The 24,886-nt window shown below is 46.9% G+C and overlaps 1 protein-coding gene across 2 annotated transcripts in view; it reads left to right on the forward strand.

Moving 5' to 3' along the window:
• Positions 1-2,750: 2,750 nt before the first annotated feature.
• LOC137355286 (annexin A7-like) overlaps positions 2,751-24,886 on the forward strand; it is an 85,836-nt gene continuing 63,700 nt past the window's right edge. Inside the window, exons 1-5 of one of the 2 annotated variants that reach the window (XM_068020242.1) lie at positions 2,751-2,812; positions 15,008-15,053; positions 18,149-18,479; positions 19,159-19,278; positions 20,914-21,033. In XM_068020242.1, coding sequence (XP_067876343.1) covers positions 15,009-15,053; positions 18,149-18,479; positions 19,159-19,278; positions 20,914-21,033 — 616 coding nt within the window. In that variant the 5' untranslated portion in view covers positions 2,751-2,812; position 15,008. The remainder of the gene's footprint in view (positions 2,813-15,007; positions 15,054-18,148; positions 18,480-19,158; positions 19,279-20,913; positions 21,034-24,886) is intronic. The other variant, XM_068020243.1, reaches the window with a different exon arrangement.

Genomic DNA, 24,886 nt, shown 5'->3' on the forward strand with positions numbered 1-24,886 from the left:
CTTAAAAGATGTTAATACTTGCACGAGTGATTGTGCTGGACCCTGACCTTTGAATGTCTGAAGGCTGGAAAACATGCTACCTTGTACGGGCCTTGGGTGTAGAACAATTAGATAATTGGAAACCAATTAAATTGGAGCCGCAGGTCCTGAGGGATGTGCATGTTTGGGGTATGCTTATGGATGGACAATGGGCTAAAGGCCTGCTACCCGAGCCGAACCCGATGGGACCGGACGACATGATTAGATTAGATTAGAGATACAGCACTGAAACAGGCCCTTCGGCCCACCGAGTCTGTGCCGAACATCAACCACCCATTTATACTAATCCTACACTAATCCCATATTCCTACCAAACATCCCCACCTGTCCCTATATTTCCCTACCACCTACCTATACTAGTGACAATTTATAATGGCCAATTTACCTATCAACCTGCAAGTCTTTTGGCTTGTGGGAGGAAACCGGAGCACCCGGAGAAAACCCACGCAGACACAGGGAGAACTTGCAAACTCCACACAGGCAGTACCCGGAATCGAACCCGGGTCCCTGGAGCTGTGAGGCTGCGGTGCTAACCACTGCGCCACTGTGCCGCCCGACATGTTTCGGGTTCGGGTCAGGTCGGGTCGCTCTTCCAGGTCCGGCTTTCGGGCTCGGGTCGGGTCGGGCCGGGTCCTGGTCGGACACACACAGCAAGAATAGTTGAAAGTAAAAAACCTACCTGAGCTGGGAGACCGGGACGTCAAAGAGGGAAACTCTGAGTCTGCGCAGTGAGCGAGCGAGCGTCTCTATGACGTCATCACGCTCATGCTGCAGCTTCCTGTAGATTGGGAGTTGGAAGGTAGGTAAAGGGAACATTCTGGTGGCCGGGTCGAGCTCGGGTTGGCTCGGGTCGGGTCGGGCTCAGGTTGGGTTGGGCACGGGAAAAAAATGGAGGGACTCAGGCTGGGTCGGATTCGGGTCGGGTTTTTTCTTGTCACCAGAGCAGGCCTTTAAAATGGGATAACAGTAAGTTAATTAAGTCGGTTCAAACGAAGCTTACCCAATATGGCAAGAGGCCAGAGATAGAGGGGTTTTAAAAAAGAACCCCTTAAACTCCGAAGCAAGCATACCAAGAAGGCGACAAGACGACGGTCAACAGAACACGGCATAGACAGCGCTATAGTCGATCAGAACACTGCAGACCGATATTCAGCTGAACAGACTGCATACCACTGCCTTTGTTAAGTATCACGTTTTGTACTCACGTTGATTTACTTAATGAATCTGTTTAACCTGATTCAACTCACCTATACCTAGAGTGGTCTTTGGATGGTCAAGAATGGGTCACGATTCCAGAACCAGCAGGAAACTTACAAGATACTGTTTCAATGAGGACATTGTGTAATGTATAAATGTGGTGTGGGGTTTTTGAGTGTACGACTAAGTTAATGGAAAATACCTTTCTCTGTAATTTAGTGTATTACCTCTCTGCTACGTACTGTTTAATAAATGTGTTTGGTAAAATTCTTAAAACATGAAATCTTGTTGTGCAATTCTTTAATCGGTTTGGGGAGCTTATATCCCTTAATTTAAAGTTAACAGTCTCCAGTAAGGTTGTAACACAATAAAGTTTTGCTACATTAAATTCAACCCAGAACTTTTATAACAAGTGGTCACATAAAAAGAATGTGGGGTCAGAGGAGGGGCAGTGTACTCAGATGAAGGGCAGTAGGTTTCAGTGAGGTCAGCGGGGGAGGGCAGTGGCATTAAGGGAGGAGCAGAGTGTGGGGGTGGTCAGGTCTGATGGGCCGGGTAGCTTGGTGAATGTCTGGGAGGGTGTTTTGGGGGAGACACTGTCTTGGGCGTCAGAATCTTTGAGGGTGGGGGGGGTGGGGGGCAGTGTCTGAAGGTGGGAGGTGATGGGGACAGTGTCTGAGGAGCAATGTCTGGGAAGTAGCATGTGGGGCATGTGTCTGCAAGGACAATGTGGTTAGTGTCTGGGGTACAGTTTCTGTGTGTCAGTATTGGGGTACAGTATCAGGGGAGCAGAGCAGAGAGGGGAAGCAGTGTTTGGCAGGTGGGTACTGTTTGGCAATGGGGGGGGGGGTGCGGGGGGCAGTGTTTGCAGGGGAGACAGTATTTTTTAAAGAGAGATACAGCACTAAAAACAGGCTCACCGAGTCTGTGCCGACCATCAACCACCCACTTATACTAATCCTACACTAATCCCATATTCCTACCACATCCCCACCTGTCTCTATATTTCCCTACCACTTACCTATACTAGGGGCAATTTATAATGGCCAATTTACCCATCAACCTGCAAGTCTTTGGCATGTGGGAGGAAACCGGAGCACCCGGAGGAAACCCACGCAGACACAGGGTGAACTTGCAAACTCCACACAGGCAGTACCCAGAATTGAACCCGGGTCGCTGGAGCTGTGAGGCTGCGGTGCTAACCACTGCGCCACTGTGCCGCCAGTGTTTGGGGGCACTGTTTGGCGGGGGGCAGTATTTTGGGGGAATGGCTGGTAGGGCAGTTGTACGATGTCTAGAAGGGGCAGAGTGTCGGTGGGGGGCGGGGCAGAGTGTCGGGGGGGGAGGGGCAGAGTGTCGGGGGGGGAGGGGCAGAGTGTCGGGGGGGGAGGGGCAGAGTGTCGGGGGGAGGGGCAGAGTGTCGGGGGGGAGGGGCAGAGTGTCGGGGGGAGGGGCAGAGTGTCGGGGGGGGGGAGGGGGAGGGCCGCGTGCTGTGATTGGCTGTGATTTTGAAGCCGGAAGTGCTATTACCCACTGGGTTCAGTGCAGATCCGGAGCAGCGCTCGCCGGAGAGCAGGTAAACCCGGCGCCGGGGATCGCGGCCTTTTGGCTGAGGATGTGGTGGCGGTCGCTGGCTGTGTCCCCCGGGGGGCTTGCACCTTGTTGAGGGATCGGTGGCCCAGTTCTTCTGGGCGGAATCGCGGGCGGCTGCGGGGCCCGGAGCCCCGGGTGTCGCCTGACTGAGCCCCGGCTCGGAGCCCCGGGTGTCGCCTGACTGAGCCCCGGCCCGGAGCCCCGGGTGTCGCCTGACTGAGCCCCGGCCCGGAGCCCCGGGTGTCGCCTGACTGAGCCCCGGGTGTCGCCTGACTGAGCCCCGGGTGTCGCCTGACTGAGCCCGCACCGTTGAACTCTATCCCAGCCGGAAGCATCTCCAGAGCGACAGGACATTTGGTGACAATGATCCTTTAAATGAGTTGCAGTGAGGGAGAGGGAACTCCCTGACTCCCTGCCTCAGCTCGCAGCACCAGGGGAGATCTCTCCATATTCCAGCCCCTCCCTATGATCCAGCGCTGACTTCAGGTTCAGCTGTAAACTCTTCTGAGCTGTGGCTGAAAATGCATTTAATGTTGGTCTTACAGACAAGAGTTTCAGACACATTCAGCCCATCAATTTGGGTTGAATTGAGACCCAGGTTCCACAGGGGAGAGACTGTGTGGTTCACTGCCAAACCCAGTGCCCTCGGTTAGTCTTAACTTCTGCTGATAATTGATTTAATATTTTCACCGTGCAGCTTTTGATGTGAACGAGGAGGGTGTTGCGTGGTATTGGAATATTAAGTACAATGGTGGTGAATTTTGCCTTTGAGTCAGAAGATATTGGGTTCAAATCGTACTGCAGAAACCTGAGCACATATCCAGGCTGGCACTCCTGGGGTGTGGGTGCTGCATTGTCAACACTACTGTCTTTGGGAAGAGTCACATGTAGGCCAGACCAGGTGAGGATGGCAGATTTCCTTCCCTGAAGGACATTCGTGAACCAGATGGGTTTTTACAACAATCCACAATGGTTTCATAGCCACCATTAGACTTGGCTTTTTAATTCCAGATTGTTTTATTAATTCATATCTGATTTCACCACCTGCTGTGGTAGGGTTTGAGCCCATGTCCCCTGAGCTTTAGCCTGGGCCTCTGATTACTAGTCCAGTGACATTACCACTATGCCACTGCCTCCCCATGGCACTATTTCAAAGAAGAGTAGGGGTGTCCTGGCCAATATTTATCCATCAGCCAACACTTAAAACAGAATGGCTGGTCATTATCTCATCGCTTTTTGTGAGATCTTGCGCAAATTACCTGCTACATTTCCTACATGACAGCAGTGACTACACTTCAAAAAGTACATCATTGGCTGTAAAGCACTTTGGGATGCCCTGAGCTTGTGAAAGGTGCATATAATTTGAAGTCTTTTATCCTTGGTTAGGGATAGAGGAGTGTAAGTGTACTTGAGGCTTGAAGCACAAGGTTTAGTATTTGTGCTCAGAGTATTGATTTCCGGTAGTGTGCGGAAAGAGTGGGATGACAGCTGAAATATTTATATTTATTTGTCAACCCCAGTTATAATTTCTGACGGTGTTTAATTAGATTCATGCTTCATACCTCTGGTTTAAAGTATATTGTAACTGGGATAAATGTAATTTACGCAACTTTTAAGTCTGACTTAAAGTTGTTTGCTCTGAATTGTAACATTTGCTGTTGTTTTCTCCCCTGGGGCTGGCTCTTACTGACTTCATGATGTCAACCACCAAAGTGTACTTTGCCCAAGTTGCTCTTCTGCTGTGACCATTGGTAGGCTGTCTGAAGGCTCATTAGCTGAACCGAACAGCCTGTCCTGCCAAAAAAAACCACACTGTGGTGACCGGGTAGGGAGCAGGATGAACCTTGGCTGATGGGGGTACCCCTGTCCCTCGAGCACAGGTACTGAGGCTGACAGCATCTCAACTAGCGAAGACCAGCCAACTTGGCACAGAGCAGGAGTTAGACCTGGGACCTACTGGATTTTGTGAAAGCTTTTTACTTGCTTTTTTAAGTCCAATGTTTACATCTTGGCTAATTTATTTGAGATTTTTCTGGCTTGTGTGTTTTCCTTAAGTTGCCAGCAGCTGGTATTTATATAGCAGCTTTAACCTGGAAAATGTTCCCTTCACGAGACACTAAGTAGCATTAATCCTTTTACCAAGGTCACTTAATGTATTAGTTCCAGTATGCGATTGGAAATGGAAGTCACACTGAAGCTAATGAGCTTCAGTACTTTTTTTGTGGAACACAGTTAATCCTCTCCCCATTAAATTGCTTTCACCACAAGTACCACCAGTGGCAGATCTTTAATCTTCAGTACTTTTTCCAATCATTACACAGCTCAAAATACTAGGGTAGGTTTTATTGACCGTTTCTAATCAACGTTAGGCAGTGTGGTGTTAAATATCACCCGACTGTTAGTGTCCCTGCCCTGCCTGAGTCCACAGGCGCAACTTCATTCACAAGAAGTCAAAGGTAAAATTTAAAGAGCTATGCTTGCTTTGAGAACAAGGATGTTGAGGCCTTGGCGAGGGAGCAGAGTGGATCTACAAGAATGGTATCGGAGTTGAGGGACTTCAGTTATGTGGAGAGACTGGATAAGCTGGGATTGCTCTCAGAGCAAAGAAGGTGAAAGGGATAGTCAGTAGAGGTATTCAGAATTATGAGGGGGGTTTTTATAAAGTACATATGGAGAAAATTTGTCCTGGCAGGAGGGTTGATAACCAGAGGACACAGGTTTAAAATCATTGGCGAAAGAACAGGGAAGGGTAGTGGAAGCAGATTCAATAAGTTTCAGAAGGGAATTGGCTGTACACTTGAAAAGGAAAAAAATTGCAGGGCTGTGCAGGGGGATGTGGGGGTGGTGTTGTGCTGAGACTAATTGATTAGTTCTCTAAGAGCCAGCACAGGCATGATTGCCGAATGGCCACCTTGTGTGTAATGGGGTGGCAAAAGATTTACAAAACCCACAGACCAAATAGGCTGTGAATAAAACGATAGCAAGAAGACAAAGAAAGAGTTTATTTGAGAGAAGGAGAAATGATTATATTAAAGCTGCTCAACTGGCCCTGCGACCCATGTAATGGAAGTAACTTTTAACCAGTTGTTTGCCAGTTTCAGCTTGGCTCTGTCAGCAGCAATCTTACCCCGAGTCCCAAGGTCCACACCCATTGCAGGACTTGAGCACAGTTTTGATGAGTACCACTTGATATCAAGAAAAGGCTGAAGGCATTGGATATAGCAAAGGCTATGGGCCCCAATAACATCCAGTTGTAGTACTGAACACTTGTGCTCCAGAACTAGCTGCCCCCCTAGCCAAGATGTCCAGTACCGCTACAACACTGGCATCTACTCGGCAATGTGGCAAATGGAGTTTGACAAATTTTTGATCTACAAGGGAGTCAAACATTATGGGGGACAGGTAGGAAAGTGAAGTTGAGGCCACAGTCAGATCAGCCATCATCTTATTGAATGGCAGAGCAGGTTCGAGGGCCTGAAAAGCCTACTCCTCCTCTTATGTAAAGTGGCCAGGCATGTCCTGTTCCCCCAAAAAGCAGGACAATTATAATCCTGCCAACTACCACCTCATTAGTCAACCCTTGACCATCAGGAAAGTGATGGAAGGTGTCATTGACAGTGCTGTCAAGCAGCACTTACTCAGCAATAACCTGCTCACTGATGCTCAAATTGGGATCCACCTGGGGCACTTAGCTGCAGACCTCGTTACAAGCCTCGGTCTAAAAATGGACAAAAGAGCTGAATTCCAGAGGTGAGGTGAGAATGACTGCTTGACATCAAGGCGTATTTGACCAAGTGTGGCATCAGAACCCCAGTGAAATTGAAGTCAGTGGGAATCTGGGAAAACTCTCCACTGGAGTCATCCATATGCACAAAGGAAGATGGTTGTGGTTTTAGGAAGCCAATTAACGCTGTCCCAGGAAAGTGCTGCAGGAGTTCCTCAGGGTAGTGTCCAAGCCATCTTCAGCTAATTCACCAATGACCTTTCCTCCATCATAAGGTAAGAAGTGGGGATGTTGGCTGATGATTGCAGAGTATTCAGTACCATTTGAGACTCCTCACATAATGAAGCGGTCCATGTAGAAATGCAGCAAGACTTGGACAATGTCCGGGTTTGGGCTGATAAGTGGCAAGTAACATTCGCACCACACAAGTGCCAGGCAATGACCATCTCAAACAAGAGAGAATCTATCCAATTTCCTCTTGATGTTCAACAGCATTGCTATCGCTGAATCCCCCCGCTATCAACATCCTGGGGGTTACCATTGACCAGAGACTTAACTGGACCAGCTGTTTAAGTACTGTGGCTACAAGAGCAGGTCAGAGGCTGGGAATTCTGCGGTGAGTAATTCACCTGTCTCCCCAATGCCAGCCCGCAAGGCACAAGTCAGCAGTGCAATGGAATGCCTGGATGAGTGCAACTCCAACAACACAAGCTTGACACCATCCAGGACAAAGCAGCCCACTTGTTCAGTACCCCATCCACTAACTTAAGCATTCACAGCCTTCACCAGTGCACAGTGGCAGCAGCGTGTACCATCTACAAGATGCACTCAACAGCACCTTCCAAACCCGCGACCTCTGCCACCTAGAAGGACAAAGGAGAAGACGCATAGGAACACCACCAGCTGCAAGCTTCCCTCCATGCCACACACCATCCTGACTTGGATCTATATCACTGTTCCTTCACTGTCGCTGGGTCATAATCCTGGAACTCCCTTCTTAACAGTACTGTTGTTGTACCTACCCCACGTGGACTGCAGCGGTTCAAGAAGGCAGCTCACCATCACCTTCTTGAGGGCAATTAGGAATGGGCAACAAATGCTGGCATTGCCAGTGATGCCCACATCCCATGAACAAATTTTTTTAAATGATCTAGTGTCGACTGCCATTTGTGGAAGAGAGTTCCAAACTTCTATCACCCTTTTGCATGTTGATGTGTGGAAACTTCTCTTTTGAAAGGCCTGACTCTAATTTTTTAGCCTCGGTCCTCTAGTCTGAGATTCCCCAACCAGTGGAAATAGTTTTTCTCTCTCTGCAGTTGCTTGTAAAAACACCCTCTCACCCTTTGCCATGCAGAGGTGCTGCCTTTTGGGTTCACAGCAATTTATACAGCACCTTTAACATAGTAAAACATCCCAAGGCACTTCACAGGAGCATTATCAAACAACATTTGACATCGTCACCTGGAGATATTGAGGGCAGGTGACCAAAAGCTTGGTCAAAGAGCTAGGTTTTAAGGAGTGTCGGAAAGGAAGAAAGAGGGGGAAAGAGGCGGATAGATTTAGGGAGGGAATTTCAGAGCTTAGGGCCTTGGCAACTGAAGGCACGGTCACCGAAGATGGAGCGATTAAAATCAGGGATGCTCGAGGCCTGGTGTCTTTTGAGAAACTGGAAAGGCAGCTAAAATGGCCAGCTGAGACCTGGCCTTTTTTACTGCAAAGCAAGCTAACTGGAAAACCCGTGAGGATTATTCCCTGTTGCCAGATGAGAGTTCATCAAATTATTTTTATTTTATTTAGAGATACAGCACTGAAACAGGCCCTTTGGCCCACCGAGTCTGTGCCCACCAACAACCACCCATTTGTACTAATCCGACATGAATCCTATATTCCCTACCACATCCCCACCTTCCCTCAATTCTCCTACCACCTACCTACACTAGGGGCAATTTACAATGGCCAATTTACCTATCAACATGCAAGTCTTTGGCTGTGGGAGGAAACCGGAGCACCTGGCAGAAACCCACGCGGTCACAGGGAGAACTTGCAAACTCCGCACAGGCAGTACCCGGAATTGAACCTGGGTCGCTGGAGCTGTGAGGCTGCGATGCTAACCACTGCGCCAGTGTGCTGCCCACATGAGAAAGTGGAATTCTCAGACCTGAGAACAAGGAGTGGACAGTAGTTCACAAGTTAGTGGTGCTGCAGAGGTACAGGAGAGAAATATTAAGAAGGGCCCATGAGACTGCATGGCTGTACATGCCGGTATATGAAAGACCAAAGCCCGCATAAGACAGCAGGCCAAAACTCCACAAAGATGTGGTGGAATACTGCAGGAGTTGCCATATGTACCAGGTTGAGGGGAAAACCCAGCCTACAGTGAAACCTCCACCCCTAAGTCCTGTATCGGTGTTAGGACCCTCTAGCAGAGGTCTGGTGAACTCTAAGGGTTCCCTGCTGAGAACAAAGGGGGACAGGCAGGCAAACAGCTGGTAAAAGTTTAGAAAGAGAAGGGGAAAAAGTGACCAAGGGGCAAGTTAAAGGAAGTTCAAGAGGAATCCCGGATGAAAATCCCTACTGTCGGGTCAGCCAACCCCGAAAAATGTGAAAAGTTAGACCCCACATCTTCCTATGTAAATGCAGACATTAGAAGCACCCCACCAGAGTTGCTAACAGCATTTCAGGAACCTGCAGAGACAAAGACCTCTAGGGGGCACAAACAATGAGGGTGATGCCTCACCTAGTCGATGTGCCACAGGAGACAGTCAAGTCTGCACAAATACCTGCAGGCAGGGGTGTCCCAGAGAACAAAGGGGCGATTAACAAAGAATCCTTCCTCCACAGTCAGAGAAAAAGGGAGCCACCAACCCCTGAAGGCAAAAGCCTTTGCATGACTCAGCAAAGCACTGAGAGAGAGTTCGGGGTAGACCCGCCCACTACTATCTCTCCTGGGAAAAAAATTATCTCAGTAGGAACAAAGACTCTAGGCAGCCATGGAAGTGGGTAAACTGAAGAAAAACTTCCCCAAAGAACCACATGGTTACTGGGATGCCAAAAAGGGGAAATTAAAGCACCACTGGCACCAAGAAAAGACAGTTTTAATAAGCTTTAAGATTTATGAATGAATGGAAATGATTGAGAGAAATGCATGGTTTTCTGTGTCTTATCTATATATTTCTGTCAGCCCTTTTAATGAAATGCGCCTTTTTTCAAATCGCATTTCATTCCCTGGGTGCGGAGGTGTCATGCAGGCCCTCATCTGCCAAGAATGAGGCACGTTGGTTTTGGCACATGGACATTAAACTTCAAATTGTTTCTGGGGGAAAAAAAATAAGGCTTGTTATAAGGAATTGCCAGGCCCCTCACCAGAAAGACATTTTTGCATGCTAACAGATGGTGTTGGATCAAAGGAACCACTCCCTGCTCCCAATACACAGAACGGATGTGGTCAGGCTTGTTTAGTCACAGGAGTAACTGGCTGTTGCAGAGTTTTGAACTGAGTTTTAAATTGGAGAAACAGTGTTTGAAGACAGAAAGCTCTTTGCTCCTGGACTGGAGAAGACCTCCTGTCTGCTCCCATCTCTTTCTCACGGAACTGAAACCCACTGAAGAGACATGAACCCCAAGAGAGAAACGTCTCCTACAGCGAACAAGGTTTAAGAAGAATACTGGGCCCCAACGAAAAGCCAGATCAACCTACTAAAGGGATCTACAGTGAGCTCGAAGAACCGTAACAACTCTTCAGATATTGCCTCAAACCTTTCCACTTTACCTTCTCTTTTCTGTCTCTATTTGCCTGTGTATGTTGTGTATGCATGCTAGCGTGGGCACGTCGTGTATCTGTAGGCGTCAACCTAATTAGAGTTTAAGTTTAATAAATTTCACCTTTCTTCTTTAAACCTAAGACTGTTTGTGCTAGTTTCCTTACCTTATAAGTGGAAAGCGGTGAACAAGGATTCACCAAGGAGGTGCTAAAAACAGTTTAAAAATAAAACCCTATTGCAGTAAAACCAGGTGAAGGCCGAAAGGGACCCCAGACCTCTTTCTCACCTTGTAGCACTGGCCCTCGGTGAGATTTATGCGTGCATATCAGCTCTGTGGTAGAGACATTTAGTTGCTGTGAGCTGGTTGTTTCCTATGCCAGTTCATGTCCATGCAGCATGTTTTATATTGCACACCCCATTGTGTGTTTAGTTGGAGGTGGGGTGGGTGCGGGGTGTTAAATTTTCCTCCTTCCCTCTGCTTGCTCCCCCCATGTATTCTCCGCAAGGTGTTAGTTCATACTGGGGATCTGGTTGTCGCACCTTTCACCCCTGGCGTGTATTCTTCCTGGTGTGTATTCTTTGTGTGAGACTCCTGCGGGTATGGTACTTCAGTGGGTTTTTTCGCTTGTGGCCTGTGGGAGTCACTGGCTCGACCAGCATTTATTGCCCATCCCTAATCGCCCTCAACATTTCAGATGGCAGTTAAGAGTCAGCCACTTTGCTTTGGGTCTGGAGTCACATGTAGGCCAGACCAAGTAAGGGCAGCAGATTTCCTTCCCTAAAGAGCATTAGTGAACCAGATGGGTTTTTACAGCAATCGACAATGGTTTTATGGTCATCTTCTAATCCCAGATTTATTAATTGAATTCAAATTTCACCATCTGTCCTGATGGGATTCGAACCCATGTCCCCAGAGCATTAGCCTGGGCTGTGGCTTACTAGTCCACTGACATTACCAATATGCCACAACGGTTATGTTACTGTTCTAATTATCCAGGTAGTGTTAGCTCCAGTTCCAACATGGCAGATTGAGAATTTGAATTCAGTTTTTAAAAAAAAAAGACTTTTCAGTAAACGTTACGTTGAAAATGTTGGATTGTTGCAAAATCCCAACCAGTTCACTGAGGGAACGAATCCACCCGTCCTTACCTGGTCTGGCAGATGTGCAATTCCAGTCCCACGCCAAAGTGATCAACATTTGCTAAGCCACTTCAGGGGCAGTTACGTCCCACAGTTCTATCAAATGGATTTGCTGCAGTGGTTCAAGAAGGCGGCTCACCACTTCATGGGGTAACTGGGAATGGGCAACTAATGCCAGCTTTGCCAGCGATGCTCACATCCTGAGAAGGATTTTTTTTTTAAAACAACCTCGTCCTCTCATCACCTGATGTATGTTTTCCAGCCAGATCCTCTGAGAGATCATTTTTATTTCCCTCTCCTTATAGTCCAGGGTCTGAGGTTAGATGTGCCAAAAATTGTTGCCCAGATCTCCTCATTATATTTTCCTCCTTTAATCTCCCAGACGCTTATCGACAGTGGGGAGTGCAACCTCTGTTATTGGCCTGAACCAATGCTTGGGAGCATGTACTCTCAACCCCTACTGAAGCTACCGATCCTTCCCTTTGTACTGCTGTGGCTCGGTGATAAATTCTCACCTCTGAGTCAGAAGATCACGGGTTCATGTCCCACCCCAGAGACTTGAGCACATAACATAAACTGACACTTCAGTGTGTACCGAGGGAGTCAGGTGCCAAGACAGCGAGAAAGCGGGACTGATGACACAATTGAGTTTATTCATTGGGCCCAAGTTTGTGCTGCTTGTACTAAGTCCCTTTTAACCAGCGCCCCCTACTCGCTAGCCTGCAGTGGCTCTAGCAACATCTCTCATTTAAAATTTGCAACCTTGTGCTCAAATTTCAACATGGCTTAACCCTCACTATCTCGAACACCCTCCTGTCGAACAACCCTCAGAACTCTGCGTTCCTTCAAATCTGGCCTCTTGTCCATCCCAGAATTCCTTCACTCCACCATTGGCAGTCATGCCTTCAGTTGTCCTAAACTCTGGAATTCCCTCCCTGAACCCCCCTCTCCTTTAAAATCTACCTCTTTGACCAAGTTTTTGGTCACCTGTCATAATATGTGAAATTCTTTTTGCTAACGCTCCTGAAAAGTGCCTTGGAAGCATTGCCTATGTTAAAGGCACTATATAAATGCAGATTGGCAGCACTTTAACTGATCTCATTGGGGGTGCCACACTAGGGGTCGGTGCCTGTGGTTTGGAAAAGCGAAAATTGATTACTGTTTCTGATCAGTGTCCAAGCACCTCTGCTGGAGGTCCACATTTGACCTTTTTTGGCATCTGGTGGGTCAAATAAGATCAGGATCAGATGATAATCTGCACTGAACATTGAGTCTGAAATAAATGATGGAAACTTGGGTGGGGTGCTGACATTTGTATAACTGAACCCCAACAAGGAGTGATTTCATTGGACACGGGAGGAGGACAGCAGACAAATTGGTGAAAGACAGAGAATGAGGAGAAATACATGCAGTTTGTAACCATGTTTTAGGAAATTTGAAGGAACTGCCCAGCTCTGCCAGCCTGGGTTTAGTTCATGTTCCTGGTACATCAAGAGCTGGCAGGGCACAGCTTGAAAATGGAAGTGACAAAGTGGGATTCACACTCCCTTCCCACCCACCGATGTAAAATAGACCCTAAGCAGAAGCAGTTCCTGATCCATTTTCAAGGAGTTGGGTTTCGGATGTGATAATTGTAGGAATGGGGTTCAGACTGAGATGTTTAAATATTTAACAGGACATGGTGGCTTACGTGCCGCTGAGCCAGAGTAGAATGGTTTCTGTGGATGACAACAGATGAAGAATGAATAGTGGGGATGCAGAGATCAGGTGATTTAAATCTGGGGTGGGGTCCAAGATAAGGGAAAGGGAGGTGATCGCGTTAAAGGAGACATCATCCGAAAACACAAGGTTAGATGCAGCATGTACACTGATGACCAGCTGTCCCTCACCACCACATCTCTCTCCCCACCCCTCGCCTCTGATTTGACATGCTGCTTGTCCAACTTACAGTACTGGATGAGCAGAGATTTCTTCCAATGAAATATTGGAAGGGCCAAAGATATTATGTCAGTTCCCATCAGATTCCATTCCTGAGCCACTGACACTCCATGCCTCTCCCTAGCAACTGTGTGAGCCTGAACCAGAGCGTTTGCAACCTTGGTATCCTACTGGACCTGGAGCTGAGTTTCTGTTCCCATACCCTCTCCGACACTGAGACTGCGTGCTACTACCTGCCCCAGCTCGAGTCCAACTGAAACCCTCCAGACCTTTGGAATAGTTCTTCCGGTCGGCCTCTCGCATTCTACTGTCAGTAAACTTCAGCTCATCCAAACCTCTGCTGCCTGCATCCTAACTCTCAAGTCCTGTTCGCCCATCACTTCTATGCTCACTGATCTACATTGGCACCCAGTCTGGTAACATTTTGGTTTTAATAGTCTCATCCTTATGTTCAAATCCCTCCATGGCCCTTCCCTATCTCTGTAACCTCCTGCAGCTCCGCAACCCTCCTAGATCTCTGCGGTCCTCTAGTTCTGGCTTCTTGCACATCCCGGAATTCCGTTCCTCCACCATTGTCAACTGTGCCTTCAGTTACTTGGGGCCTAAGCTCCAGAATTCCCTTGCAAACCTCTTCTCCCGTCTGCCTCTGTCTTTTATGACTTGCCTTAAAACCTACAGGATTTTGGCACCAATCCTAATATATCACTGTGGCTCAGTGTCAAATTTTTGATGATCACATTCCTGTGAAGCACCTTGAAACACTTCACTACATTCATAGTAGATGTTCATCTGTCTTGGAAGACGATGGACTGCACCCAGGGTATATGTCACTTCTGATTTGCACATTGCCTGTTGTGGCTGCAGAGGCCGACTGGTGAGTGGTAACCCCTTTCACAGCCGGCACAGATAAATATCGTTGGTCCGAGGTCGACTGATGTTTTTCTTCCTTCCGCCAGGCCCCCTCTTCCACCATTGGGTCATTTCTTTTGTCCTCTGCTTTTTTTCCATGCCCTTCCTGACTGCCATTCTCCAGGATCTCCAGTCAACAACAAGGACTTCCCATGTATAGACACTGATCCTGTTCAACTTGAGGTCATGCTTGCAGACATCCTTGTATCGCAGATGTGGGCGACATGTTGGTCTCGTGCCAATAACAAGCTCTCCATAGAACATGTCTTTGGGGATGTGGCCATAATCCATTTGGTGCAGATGACCCAACCAACTGAGTCATTGCTCACTCGAGGGTGAACATGCTGGGGATCCCTGCACACTGGTGTACTTCTTATTTGGCACTCTGTCCTGCCAGCAGATGCCCAATATCTGTCTGAGGCAGTGGAGGTGGAAGCTGTTCAGCTGCTTTTCTTGGCTTACATAAGTTGTCCATGTCTACTGTAGAGGAGGGTGCTGAGAACAGAAGCCTGGTACACGCAGAGCTTTGTATATTTCATTAGTTTGCTGTTGATCCACACTTGTCTTTGCAACTTTGACATGACAGCTACATTAACGGCGCTTTATAAATTCGAGTTGTTGAGTCTAATTGGCCATTTCTTGTTTGTGCTTTCAGAAGCTGTGGTGTATTCACTAATCATCTTGGCCTTTCTATCTTGCTTTTCAGAATGTCGTACCCTGGTTACCCCTCGCCCGGCTACCCTGCCTACCCTGTAAGTCACATTGTTTTAAACGGTTTGCTGCAGTTGCTTCACAAGTACATTTTTGTTGTTACTACAGGTCTTCAGAAAATAAGCCATATCATTTGGGGCTAATTGGCATCATTGAACTACTTTTTAAACCATTTGTGGGTTATGTGCCCTTCTAATCAATCGGAAGGAGTTTGATTCCATAATCTGCTGTTGCCATAAAATGTATTTTTCAGTTCTTTTCTAATTTTGGTTCATAGTCATTTACGGCACAGAAGGAGGCCATTCAGCCCATCGAGTCCATGTACACTCTCTGTACAGCAATCCAGTCAGTCCCATTCCCCTGCTCCAACGCTGTAGCTCTAAGTTGGTTTTCCTCAAGTACCTATTCATTTTCCGTTGGAAATCATATTCTCTGCTTCCACCACCCTCGTAGGCAATGAGTTGCAGGTCATTACCACTCACTGCGTTAAAAAAATAATTATTCCTTACGTTCCCCCTTGTATTTCTTAACGAAAACCTTAAATCTATCTCCTAGTCCTTATACCATCAGCTAATGGGAACAGTTTTTCAATGTCTACCTTGTTTAAACCTGTCCTAATCTTGTACACCTCCCCTTTGCTCCAAGGAGAACAAGCCCAGCCTCTCCAACTTAACCTTGTAGCTGAAATCCTTCATCCCTGGAACCATTCTAGTAAATTTCCTCTGCACCCTCTCAAGAACCTTCACATCCTTCCTAAAGTGTGGTGACCAGAACTGGACACAACACTCTAGTTGTAACCTAACTAGAGCTTTATAAAGGTTCAGCATAACTTCCCTGCTTTTTGTACTCAGTGCCTCTATTTATGAAGCCCAAGATCCCATATGCTTTCTCAATATACCCTGCCACCTTCAAAGATCAATGCACATGAACCCTGAGGTCACTCTGTCCCTGTACCCACTGTAGAACTGTGCTATTAAGTCTATTTTGCCTCTTCCTATCCCTCCTGCCAAAATGCATCTGCCACTTGTCTGCCCATTCTGCTAGCCTATCTATGACCTGTTGCAGTCGACTGGTGTCATCCTCAATGTTGCCACTGCTCCAAATTTAGTATCATCCGTAAATTTTGAAATTGTTCTCTGTATTCCAAAATCCAAGATTTATATGCATCAATAAAAGCAGTGGTCCTAGCACTGACACCACTGTCTAGCATTCTCCAGTCTGAAAAAGAACCATTTATCATGGCTCACTGTTTTCTGTCCTTAAACCAATTTTTTTATCCAGGTTGATACTGGCCCTTCTATTCCGTGAGCCTCAATTTTATTAGCCAGCCTTTTTTATGGTTCTGTCAATTGCTTTCTTAAAATCCATATAAACAGCATCCACTGAATGCCCTTCTGTTGTCTCTACCCCCACTTCCTTTAGCAACCTAAGGTGCAAACCATCCAGACAAGATGATTTATCCACTCAAAGCACAGTCAGTCTTTCCAATGCGCCCTTTGTATCAATTTTCACCCCATCCATTAGCTCTACCATCTTGGCTTCTACTGATGTTTTGGCAGTATCCTGTTCCTTAGTAAACACAGATGCAAAGTACTTAAGTATTCTAACCTTGCACTGTGCCTCTAAGCATATATTGCATTCTTTGTCCCTAATAGGTCCCACCCAACTTGTTAACTACCCGCCAGTAGAAGATTTTTGGCTTCCCTTTTATATTGACTGCCATTCTATTCTCATATTCTCTTTGCTTATTTTCTTCACCTCCCCTCTCAAATTAATGTATTTGGCCTGCTTCTCACTTGAAGAATTCACCTGATATGCATTATTCACCCTTTTATGTTTCACCATATTCTCTATCTCCCTTGTCCTCCAAGGTGCTCTGGCTTTGGTTTCCCTACCCTTTCTCCCTTGTTGGAATATACCTAGCCTGTACCTGAAGCATCTCTTCCTTCAAGATCACCCATTGTTCCGTTAGTGTCTCCTGTCAAACTCTGGTTCCTTTGCTAATCCTCCCCTGAAGACACCTCCCAGAAGAATATGCATCTTTGGGTAGTATTAGAAGGCTTATTGCATCCATGGAGCTGCAGCCCAGTGACTGTTGGCACCCTCAGAAGAGTAGTGGGGAGCCAGAGGAGAGACAAATGCGGTTCCAGATGTGCTTTTCTCCATTTTATTTTTTTATTTAGAGATACAGCACTGAAACAGGCCCTTCGGCCCACCGAGTCTGTGCTGACCATAAACCACCCATTTATACTAATCCTATATTAATCCCATTATCCTCTCACATCCCCACCTTCCCTCAATTCCCCCACCACCTACCTACACTAGGGGCAATTTACAATGGCCAATTTACCTATCAACCTGCAAGTCTTTGGCTGTGGGAGGAAACCGGAGCACCCGGTGGAAACCCCACGTGGTCACAGGGAGAACTTGCAAACTCCGCACAGGCAGTACCCAGAATTGAACCTGAGTCGCTGGAGCTGTGGGGCTGCGATGCTAACCACTGCGCCACTGTGCCGCCCATTACCCTGAGTTTTCCCGGATGATGAAATTAGCCTCAAGCTGTGACCCCAAGCTCAGTCTCATCTGTACTTTGTATGTTCTTCACGGTGGTTTGCTTTGGTTACTCTTTTTTTTTCTCCACATACCAATAAACAGGTCATCAATGATCTGGTTGTGGTCTGGAATATATAAATGAAATTCCAAGAGGACGACCAGGGTCACAGGTTCAAACTAGGGAAAGGCAAATTTAGGGCTGATATCCAGGAGGGTTTTCTTGACCTCGAATGATGGACTCCCAGATAGAGTAATGGAGGCAACTGACTGGATGCTGCAATGAGAGGAACTGTATGGTCACTCTGTTTAGATGGATGAATCAAGCTGGACGGAATGGCCACTGCATCCAAAATGTGATCAAATTGATGAAATTGGGCTTTCCTGGTTCAATCTGTGATGTTAGCTGAGTTTTAGCCACGGGGGCGATGATGTTGGATCCGTTGGATGTGCAAGCTGTGAATGTAGCCCCATTGATTAGATACAATGCTGTCACCTTTAAAATTCATGCACAGGTTTTCCTGTTATTGGAATGTGTGACCTGTTGCTGTATAACTGAGTATGCCTCTCCTTTCCTTTATTGCAGCAAACGGATGGACAGTCTGGGTATCCACAAGCTGGTGGGGCCTACCCCTACCCTGCAGGTGCTGGTGGGGCCTACCCCCAGCCTCCAGGTGCTGGTGGGGCCTACCCCCAGCCTCCAGGTGCTGGTGGGGCCTACCCCCAGCCTCCAGGTGCTGGTGGGGCCTACCCCCAGCCTCCAGGTGCTGGTGGGGCCTACCCCCAGCCTCCAGGTTGCCCTTATCAGGCTGATTGGGGTACTTACCCACCATCATCTACAGGGGGTTACCCTGCACCCCAAGGTAACCAGTCAGGATGGGGAGCTGGCGGATCTGGATATCCATCATATCCCGCAGGTAAACTCTTCAACTAATTTGTTAACTAGCTCTTTTTTATTAAAATTATAACTTGTAACACACTGCATAGATGAATTAGTCTCACTTTGAAATACTTTGCATCTCGCTGTCTTAAGTATCTGTGTTGAGGGTTTGTGTGTGTGTATGTATTGAGGATTTGTGCAGACATGTCTGTTGAAGGTTGCTGTATTGAGGATGTGTGGAGCTGTTCATTGTGTGTGCCTGTTGACTGGGAACGCCTTGTCTAATCGTTGCTTGTGGGTGTGTCTGTCAGTTGCGTGCCTGTGCACTCAGGAGTAGAAGGGTCAGCTAAGTCTCCAGCCCTTGCACACTGGACAGTATCGCCTGCTGAAAGTACATATGCAGGGGCATCACCTGAGGACATTAATCGAGCTGCACTGTGATGGTATTGAAAGCTGCACAGCTTGCTCGTGCTGCCAGTTGCAGCTTGTGCATGAGGCTCGCTCACAGGAGAGGTTACAAATGGCGTCCAGCACATCTGGATCCAGATCCGATGAGGGGAAGCAAGAAAAACTAGGAGGAATAATAATGGTAGCACACCTGCAATGAGAGTGGCTGTCTAGGATGTGGAACTTTTACTATGAAGTGTGCAATATGTGTCTTACATTGGAGTGTTATTTCTTTGGCACTGTTCGTGAAAACTCTTTTTCTCTTGTAGGTCAGGGTGGCCCTGGAACTGCTCCTGGTTATGGAGCTCCTGGTTATGGACCTCCTGGTTATGGCGGAGGCCCTCCGCCTGCAGGACAAAACTACTCGGGTGGTGGAGCTCCTCCTCCAGGTATTGTAATAGGAGTAGAGAAATGCATTTAATTAACAGTCTGGAGACAGAGGCAACTACTTGTTTCCAAAGTTTTTATACAACTAACGTTATTAAAGGTGATGTATTTTCCACTGAGTCTATATTCTGACGTGATGAGAGTTTCCTGGATTGTTAGTGGTTGTTCCTTAGTTTTAGTTTTCAGGGAAACGTGGGAACAGACATTTTGTACCAAGCTCTTAGTTACGATAGAAGCAAACTAATAATTTCATTTGTTTTTTGTGTTGTGGGCATCACTGGCAAGGCCAGCATTTATTGACCATCCCTAATTACCTATGAGACGATGATGGTGAGTTGCCTTCTTGAACCACTGCAGGCTGTGTTGCGTAGGTATATCCACAGTGCTGTTAGATAGGAAGTTCTTGTATTTTGAGTCCGCAATGAAGAAGGAATAGTGACACGGTTCCAAGTCAGAATGGTGTGAGACTGGGAGGGAAACTTGCAGGTGGTGGTGTTTCTATGCATCTGTTGCCTTTGTTCTTTGAGGTGGTGGGGTTTACGTATTTGGAAGATGCTGTCGAAGGAGCCTTGGCGAGCTGCTGCAGTGCATCTTGTAGATGATGCACGCTGCAGTCATGGTGTGTCGGTGGTGGAGGGAGTGAATGTTTAAGTTAGTTGGGTTGTTGATCAAGTGGGATGCTTTGTCCTGGATGGTGTTGAGCTGCTTGAGTGTTAGGCGAGTGGAGTGTATTCCATTATGCTCCTAGCTTGTGCCTTGAAGATGATGGAAAGGTTTTGGGAGAGTCAGGAGGTCAGTCAGTCAGTCACTCACTCACTGCAGAATACCCAGTCTCTGACTGCCTCTTGTAGCCACAGGATTTATGTGGCCGGTTCAGTTGATAGTGACCCCAGGATATTGATAATGGTGGTATTGGTTGATGGTAATGGCGTTAAAGGTTAAGGAGAGGTGGTTAGAGACTCTCTTGTTGGAGATGCACATTATCTGGCTTTGTGTGGCATGAATGTTTTTTTGCCAGTTACCAGCCCAAACCAGCATGTTGTCTCGGTCTTGCTGCATGCTGGCACGTCCTGCTTCATTTTGTAAGAAATTGCAAATGCAACACTATCAGTGAACGTCCCCATTTCTGACCTGATGATGGAAGGCCGATCATTGATGAAGCAGCTCAAGATGTTTGGGCTGAAGACACTACCCTGAAGAACTCCTGCAGTGGTGTTCTGGGGCCGAGATGATTTGCCTCCAGCAAATACAATTATCTTGCTTTGTGCTCACTCTGTATACCCTTTATTTCACGGAACTGTCTAATTTACTTTTAAAAGACTTTGTGGACCTTACTTAAATTGTTTTTTGGTAAAGGATTCCATATAGCCATTCTCTCCGAAGAGCCACCTCTAAAATTCTTGATTATATTAAATGTGTCCCCAAATGGCGTCCAGCACCTCTGGATCCAGATCCAATGAGAGTCGGCACCTTCAGGAGGGGAAGCAAGAAAAACTAGGAGGAATAATAATGGTAGCACACCTGCAATGAGAGTGGCCGTCTAGGATGTGGAACTTTTACAATGAAGTGTGTAATATGTGTCTTACATTGGAGTGTTATTTCTTTGGCACTGTTAGTGAAAACTCTTTCTCTTGTAGGTCAGGGTGGCCCTGGAACTGCTCCTGGTTATGGAGCTCCTGGTTATGGACCTCCTGGTTATGGTGGAGGCCCTCCGCCTGCGGGACAAAACTACTCGGGTGGTGGAGCTCCTCCTCCAGGTATTGTAATAGGAGTAGAGAAATACATTTAATTAACAGTCTGGAGACAGAGGCAACTACTTGTTTCCAAAGTTTTTATACAACTAACGTTATTAAAGGTGATGTATTTTCCACTGAGTCTATATTCTGACGTGATGAGAGTTTCCTGGATTGTTAGTGGTTGTTCCTTAGTTTTAGTTTTCAGGGAAACGTGGGAACAGACATTTTGTACCAAGCTCTTAGTTACGATAGAAGCAAACTAATAATTTCATTTGTTTTTTGTGTTGTGGGCATCACTGGCAAGGCCAGCATTTATTGACCATCCCTAATTACCTATGAGACGATGATGGTGAGTTGCCTTCTTGAACCACTGCAGGCTGTGTTGCGTAGGTATATCCACAGTGCTGTTAGATAGGAAGTTCTTGTATTTTGAGTCTGCAATGAAGAAGGAATAGTGACACGGTTCCAAGTCAGAATGGTGTGAGACTGGGAGGGAAACTTGCAGGTGGTGGTGTTTCTATGCATCTGTTGCCTTTGTTCTTTGAGGTGGTGGGGTTTACGTATTTGGAAGATGCTGTCGAAGGAGCCTTGGCGAGCTGCTGCAGTGCATCTTGTAGATGATGCACGCTGCAGTCATGGTGTGTCGGTGGTGGAGGGAGCGCATGTTTAAGTTAGTTGATGGGTTGTTGATCAAGTGGGATGCTTTGTCATAGTCATACAGCATAAAAACAGGCCCTTTGGCCTACCGCGTCCATGCCGACCATAATGCCTAGCTACACTAATCCCACCTGCCTGCATTAATTCCATATTCCTATATGCCTTGTTCATTCAAGTACCTGTCCAGATGCCTCTTAAATGTCGCTACTGTTCCTGCCTCCACCACCTCATCTGGCAGCTCATTCCAGATACTCACTATTCTTTGTGTGAAAGATTTACCCCTTTGATCCCCTTTAAACCTCCTCCCTCTCACCTTAAATCTATGCCCTCTAGTTTTAGTCACCCCTACCATGGGAAACAGACTCTGGCCATCTACCCTATCTATGCCCCTCATAATTTTATATACATCTATCATGTCCCCTCTCAGCCTCCTTCGCTCCAGGAAAAACAGACCCAGCCTATCCAATCTCTCTTTATAACTCAAGTCCTCCAAACCAGGCAATATCCTTGTGAATCTTTTCTGCACCCTCTCTAGCTTAATCACATCTTTCTTGTAGTGCGGCGACCAGAACTGCACACAGTACTCCAAGTGCAGCCTAACCAACATTATGTACAACTGTAGCATGACGTCCCAACTCTTGTACTCAATGCCTCAGCCGATGAAGGCAAGCATGCCATACGCCTTCTTCACCACCCTGTCTACCTGTGTTGCCACTTGCAGGGAACTATGTACTTGCACCCCAAGGTCTCTGCTCGGCAACACTCCCCAGGGCCCTGCCATTCACTGTATATGTCCTGCCCTGGTTTAACTTCCCAAAATGCCTCACTTCGCACTTGTCTGCGTTAAATTCCATTTGCCAATCCCTTGCCCACTTTCCTATTTGATCCATATCCTGTTGTAACCTTAGACAACCTTCTTCACTGTCCACTATACTACCAATTTTGGTGTCATCTGCCAACTTACTAATCATGCCCCCTACATTCACATCCAAGTCATTAATATATATGACAAACAACAGAGGGCCCAGCACTGATCCCTGTGGCACACCACTGGCCACCGGCCTCCAATCTGATAAACAACCCTCCACTACCACCCTCAGCCTCCGATCACCAAGCCAATTTTGTATCCAATTGACTAGCTCAATCTGGATCCCATGTGTTCGAACCTTCCAGACCAGCCTACCATGCAGGACCTTGTCAAAGGCCTTGCTAAAGTCCATGTAGACATTGTCCATCGCCCTGCCCTCGTCAATCCTCTTGGTCACCTCCTCGAAAAACTCAATCAAATTGATCTAATCAGACCGTGCCTTTCCAAATGCATATAAATCCTGTCTCTCAGGATCCCTTCCAATAACTTTCCCACCACTGATGTAAGGCTCACTGGCCTGTAATTCCCTGGCTTATCCCTGCTGCCCTTCTTAAATAAAAGCACAACTTTAGCTATCCTGCAGTCTTCCGGTACCTCACCCGTGGCTAACGATGATACAAAAATCTTTGCCAGGGCCCCAGCAATCTCCTCCTTTGCTTCCCATAGTATCCTAGGATACACCTGGTCAGGCCCTGGGGATTTATCCACCTTACTGTGCTTCAAAACCTCCAACACCACCTCCTTTGTAATGTTGATATGCTCCAGGATATCGCTGTTCCCTCCCTTGAACTCACTAGCTTCCATGACCACCTCCACGGTAAATACAGACGAGAAGTATTCATTTAAGACCTCTCCCATTTCCTGTGGCTCAACAAATAGATTACCACACTGATCCTTAAGGGGACCTACTCTCTCCCTAGCTACCCTTTTAGTCTAAATATACTTACAGAATCTTTTAGGATTCTCCTTTATCTTATCTGCCAGGGAAATCTCATGGCCCCTTTTCGCCCTCCTAATTTCCTCCTTAAGTGTAGTCCTTCATCTCCTATACTCCTCGAGGGACCTGCTTGATCCCATCTGCCTATACCTGACATATGCCTCCTTCTTTGTCCTGACCAGACCCTCAATATCCCTCGTCAACCAAGGCTCCCTAAACTTGCCAGCCTTGCCCTTCCATCTAACAGGAACATGCTGGCCCTGAACTCTTCCTATCTCACTTTTAAAAGCCTCCCACTTGCCAGAGGTCTCTTTACCTGTAAACAGCCTCGCCCATTCAACTTTTGAGAGTTCCTGTCTGATGCCATCGAAATTAGCCTTCCACCAATTTAGGACTTCAAGTTGACGACCAGTCCTATCCTTTTCTGTAACTATCTTGAAACTGATTGAGTTATGGTCACTGGTCCCAAAGTGCTCCCCCGCTGACACATCAACCACCTGCCCAGCCTCATTTCCTAAGAGGAGGTCGAGTGTAGCCCCTTCTCTGGTAGGGCCATCCACATACTGCTTCAGAAAACTATCCTGGACACACTTAACAAATTCTTCCCCATCTGATCCATTAGCACAAAGGCAGTCCCAGTCAATATTAGGGAAGTTAAAATCACCTACTATTACAACCCTATAATTCCTACACCTATATGTGACTTCATTACATATATGCTCCTCCAATTCCCTCTGACTATTTCCTGGATTCCATTGTCCTGGATGGTGTTGAGCTGCTTGAGTGTTAGGCGAGTGGAGTGTATTCCATTATGCTCCTAGCTTGTGCCTTGTAGATGATGGAAAGGTTTTGGGAGAGTCAGGAGGTCAGTCGCTCACTGCAGAATACCCAGCCTCTGACTGCCTCTTGTAGCCACAGGATTTATGTGGCTGGTTCAGTTGATAGTGACCCCAGGATGTTGATGGTGGAATTGGTTGATGGTAATGGCATTAAAGGTTGAGAGGTGGTTAGAGACTCTCTTGTTGGAGATACACATTATCTGGCTTTGTGTGGCATGAATGTTTTTTGCCACTTACCAGCCCAAACCAGCATGTTGTCTTGGACTTGCTGCATGCTGGCACGTCCTGCTTCATTTTGTAAGAAATTGTAAATGCAACACTATCAGTGAACGTCCCCATTTCTGACCTTATGATGGAAGGCCGATCATTGATGAAGCAGCTCAAGATGTTTGGGCTGAAGACACTACCCTGAAGAACTCCTGCAGCGATATTCTGGGGCTGAGATGATTTGTCTGCAGCAAATACAATCATCTTGCTTTGTGCTCACTCTGTATACCCTTTATTTCATGCAACTATCTAGTTTACTTTTAAAAGACTTTGTGGACCTTACTTTGTTTTTTGGTGAAGAATTCC

Source organism: Heterodontus francisci, chromosome 42 (assembly GCF_036365525.1).
Source record: "Heterodontus francisci isolate sHetFra1 chromosome 42, sHetFra1.hap1, whole genome shotgun sequence".
Taxonomy (NCBI): Eukaryota; Metazoa; Chordata; class Chondrichthyes; order Heterodontiformes; family Heterodontidae; genus Heterodontus; species Heterodontus francisci.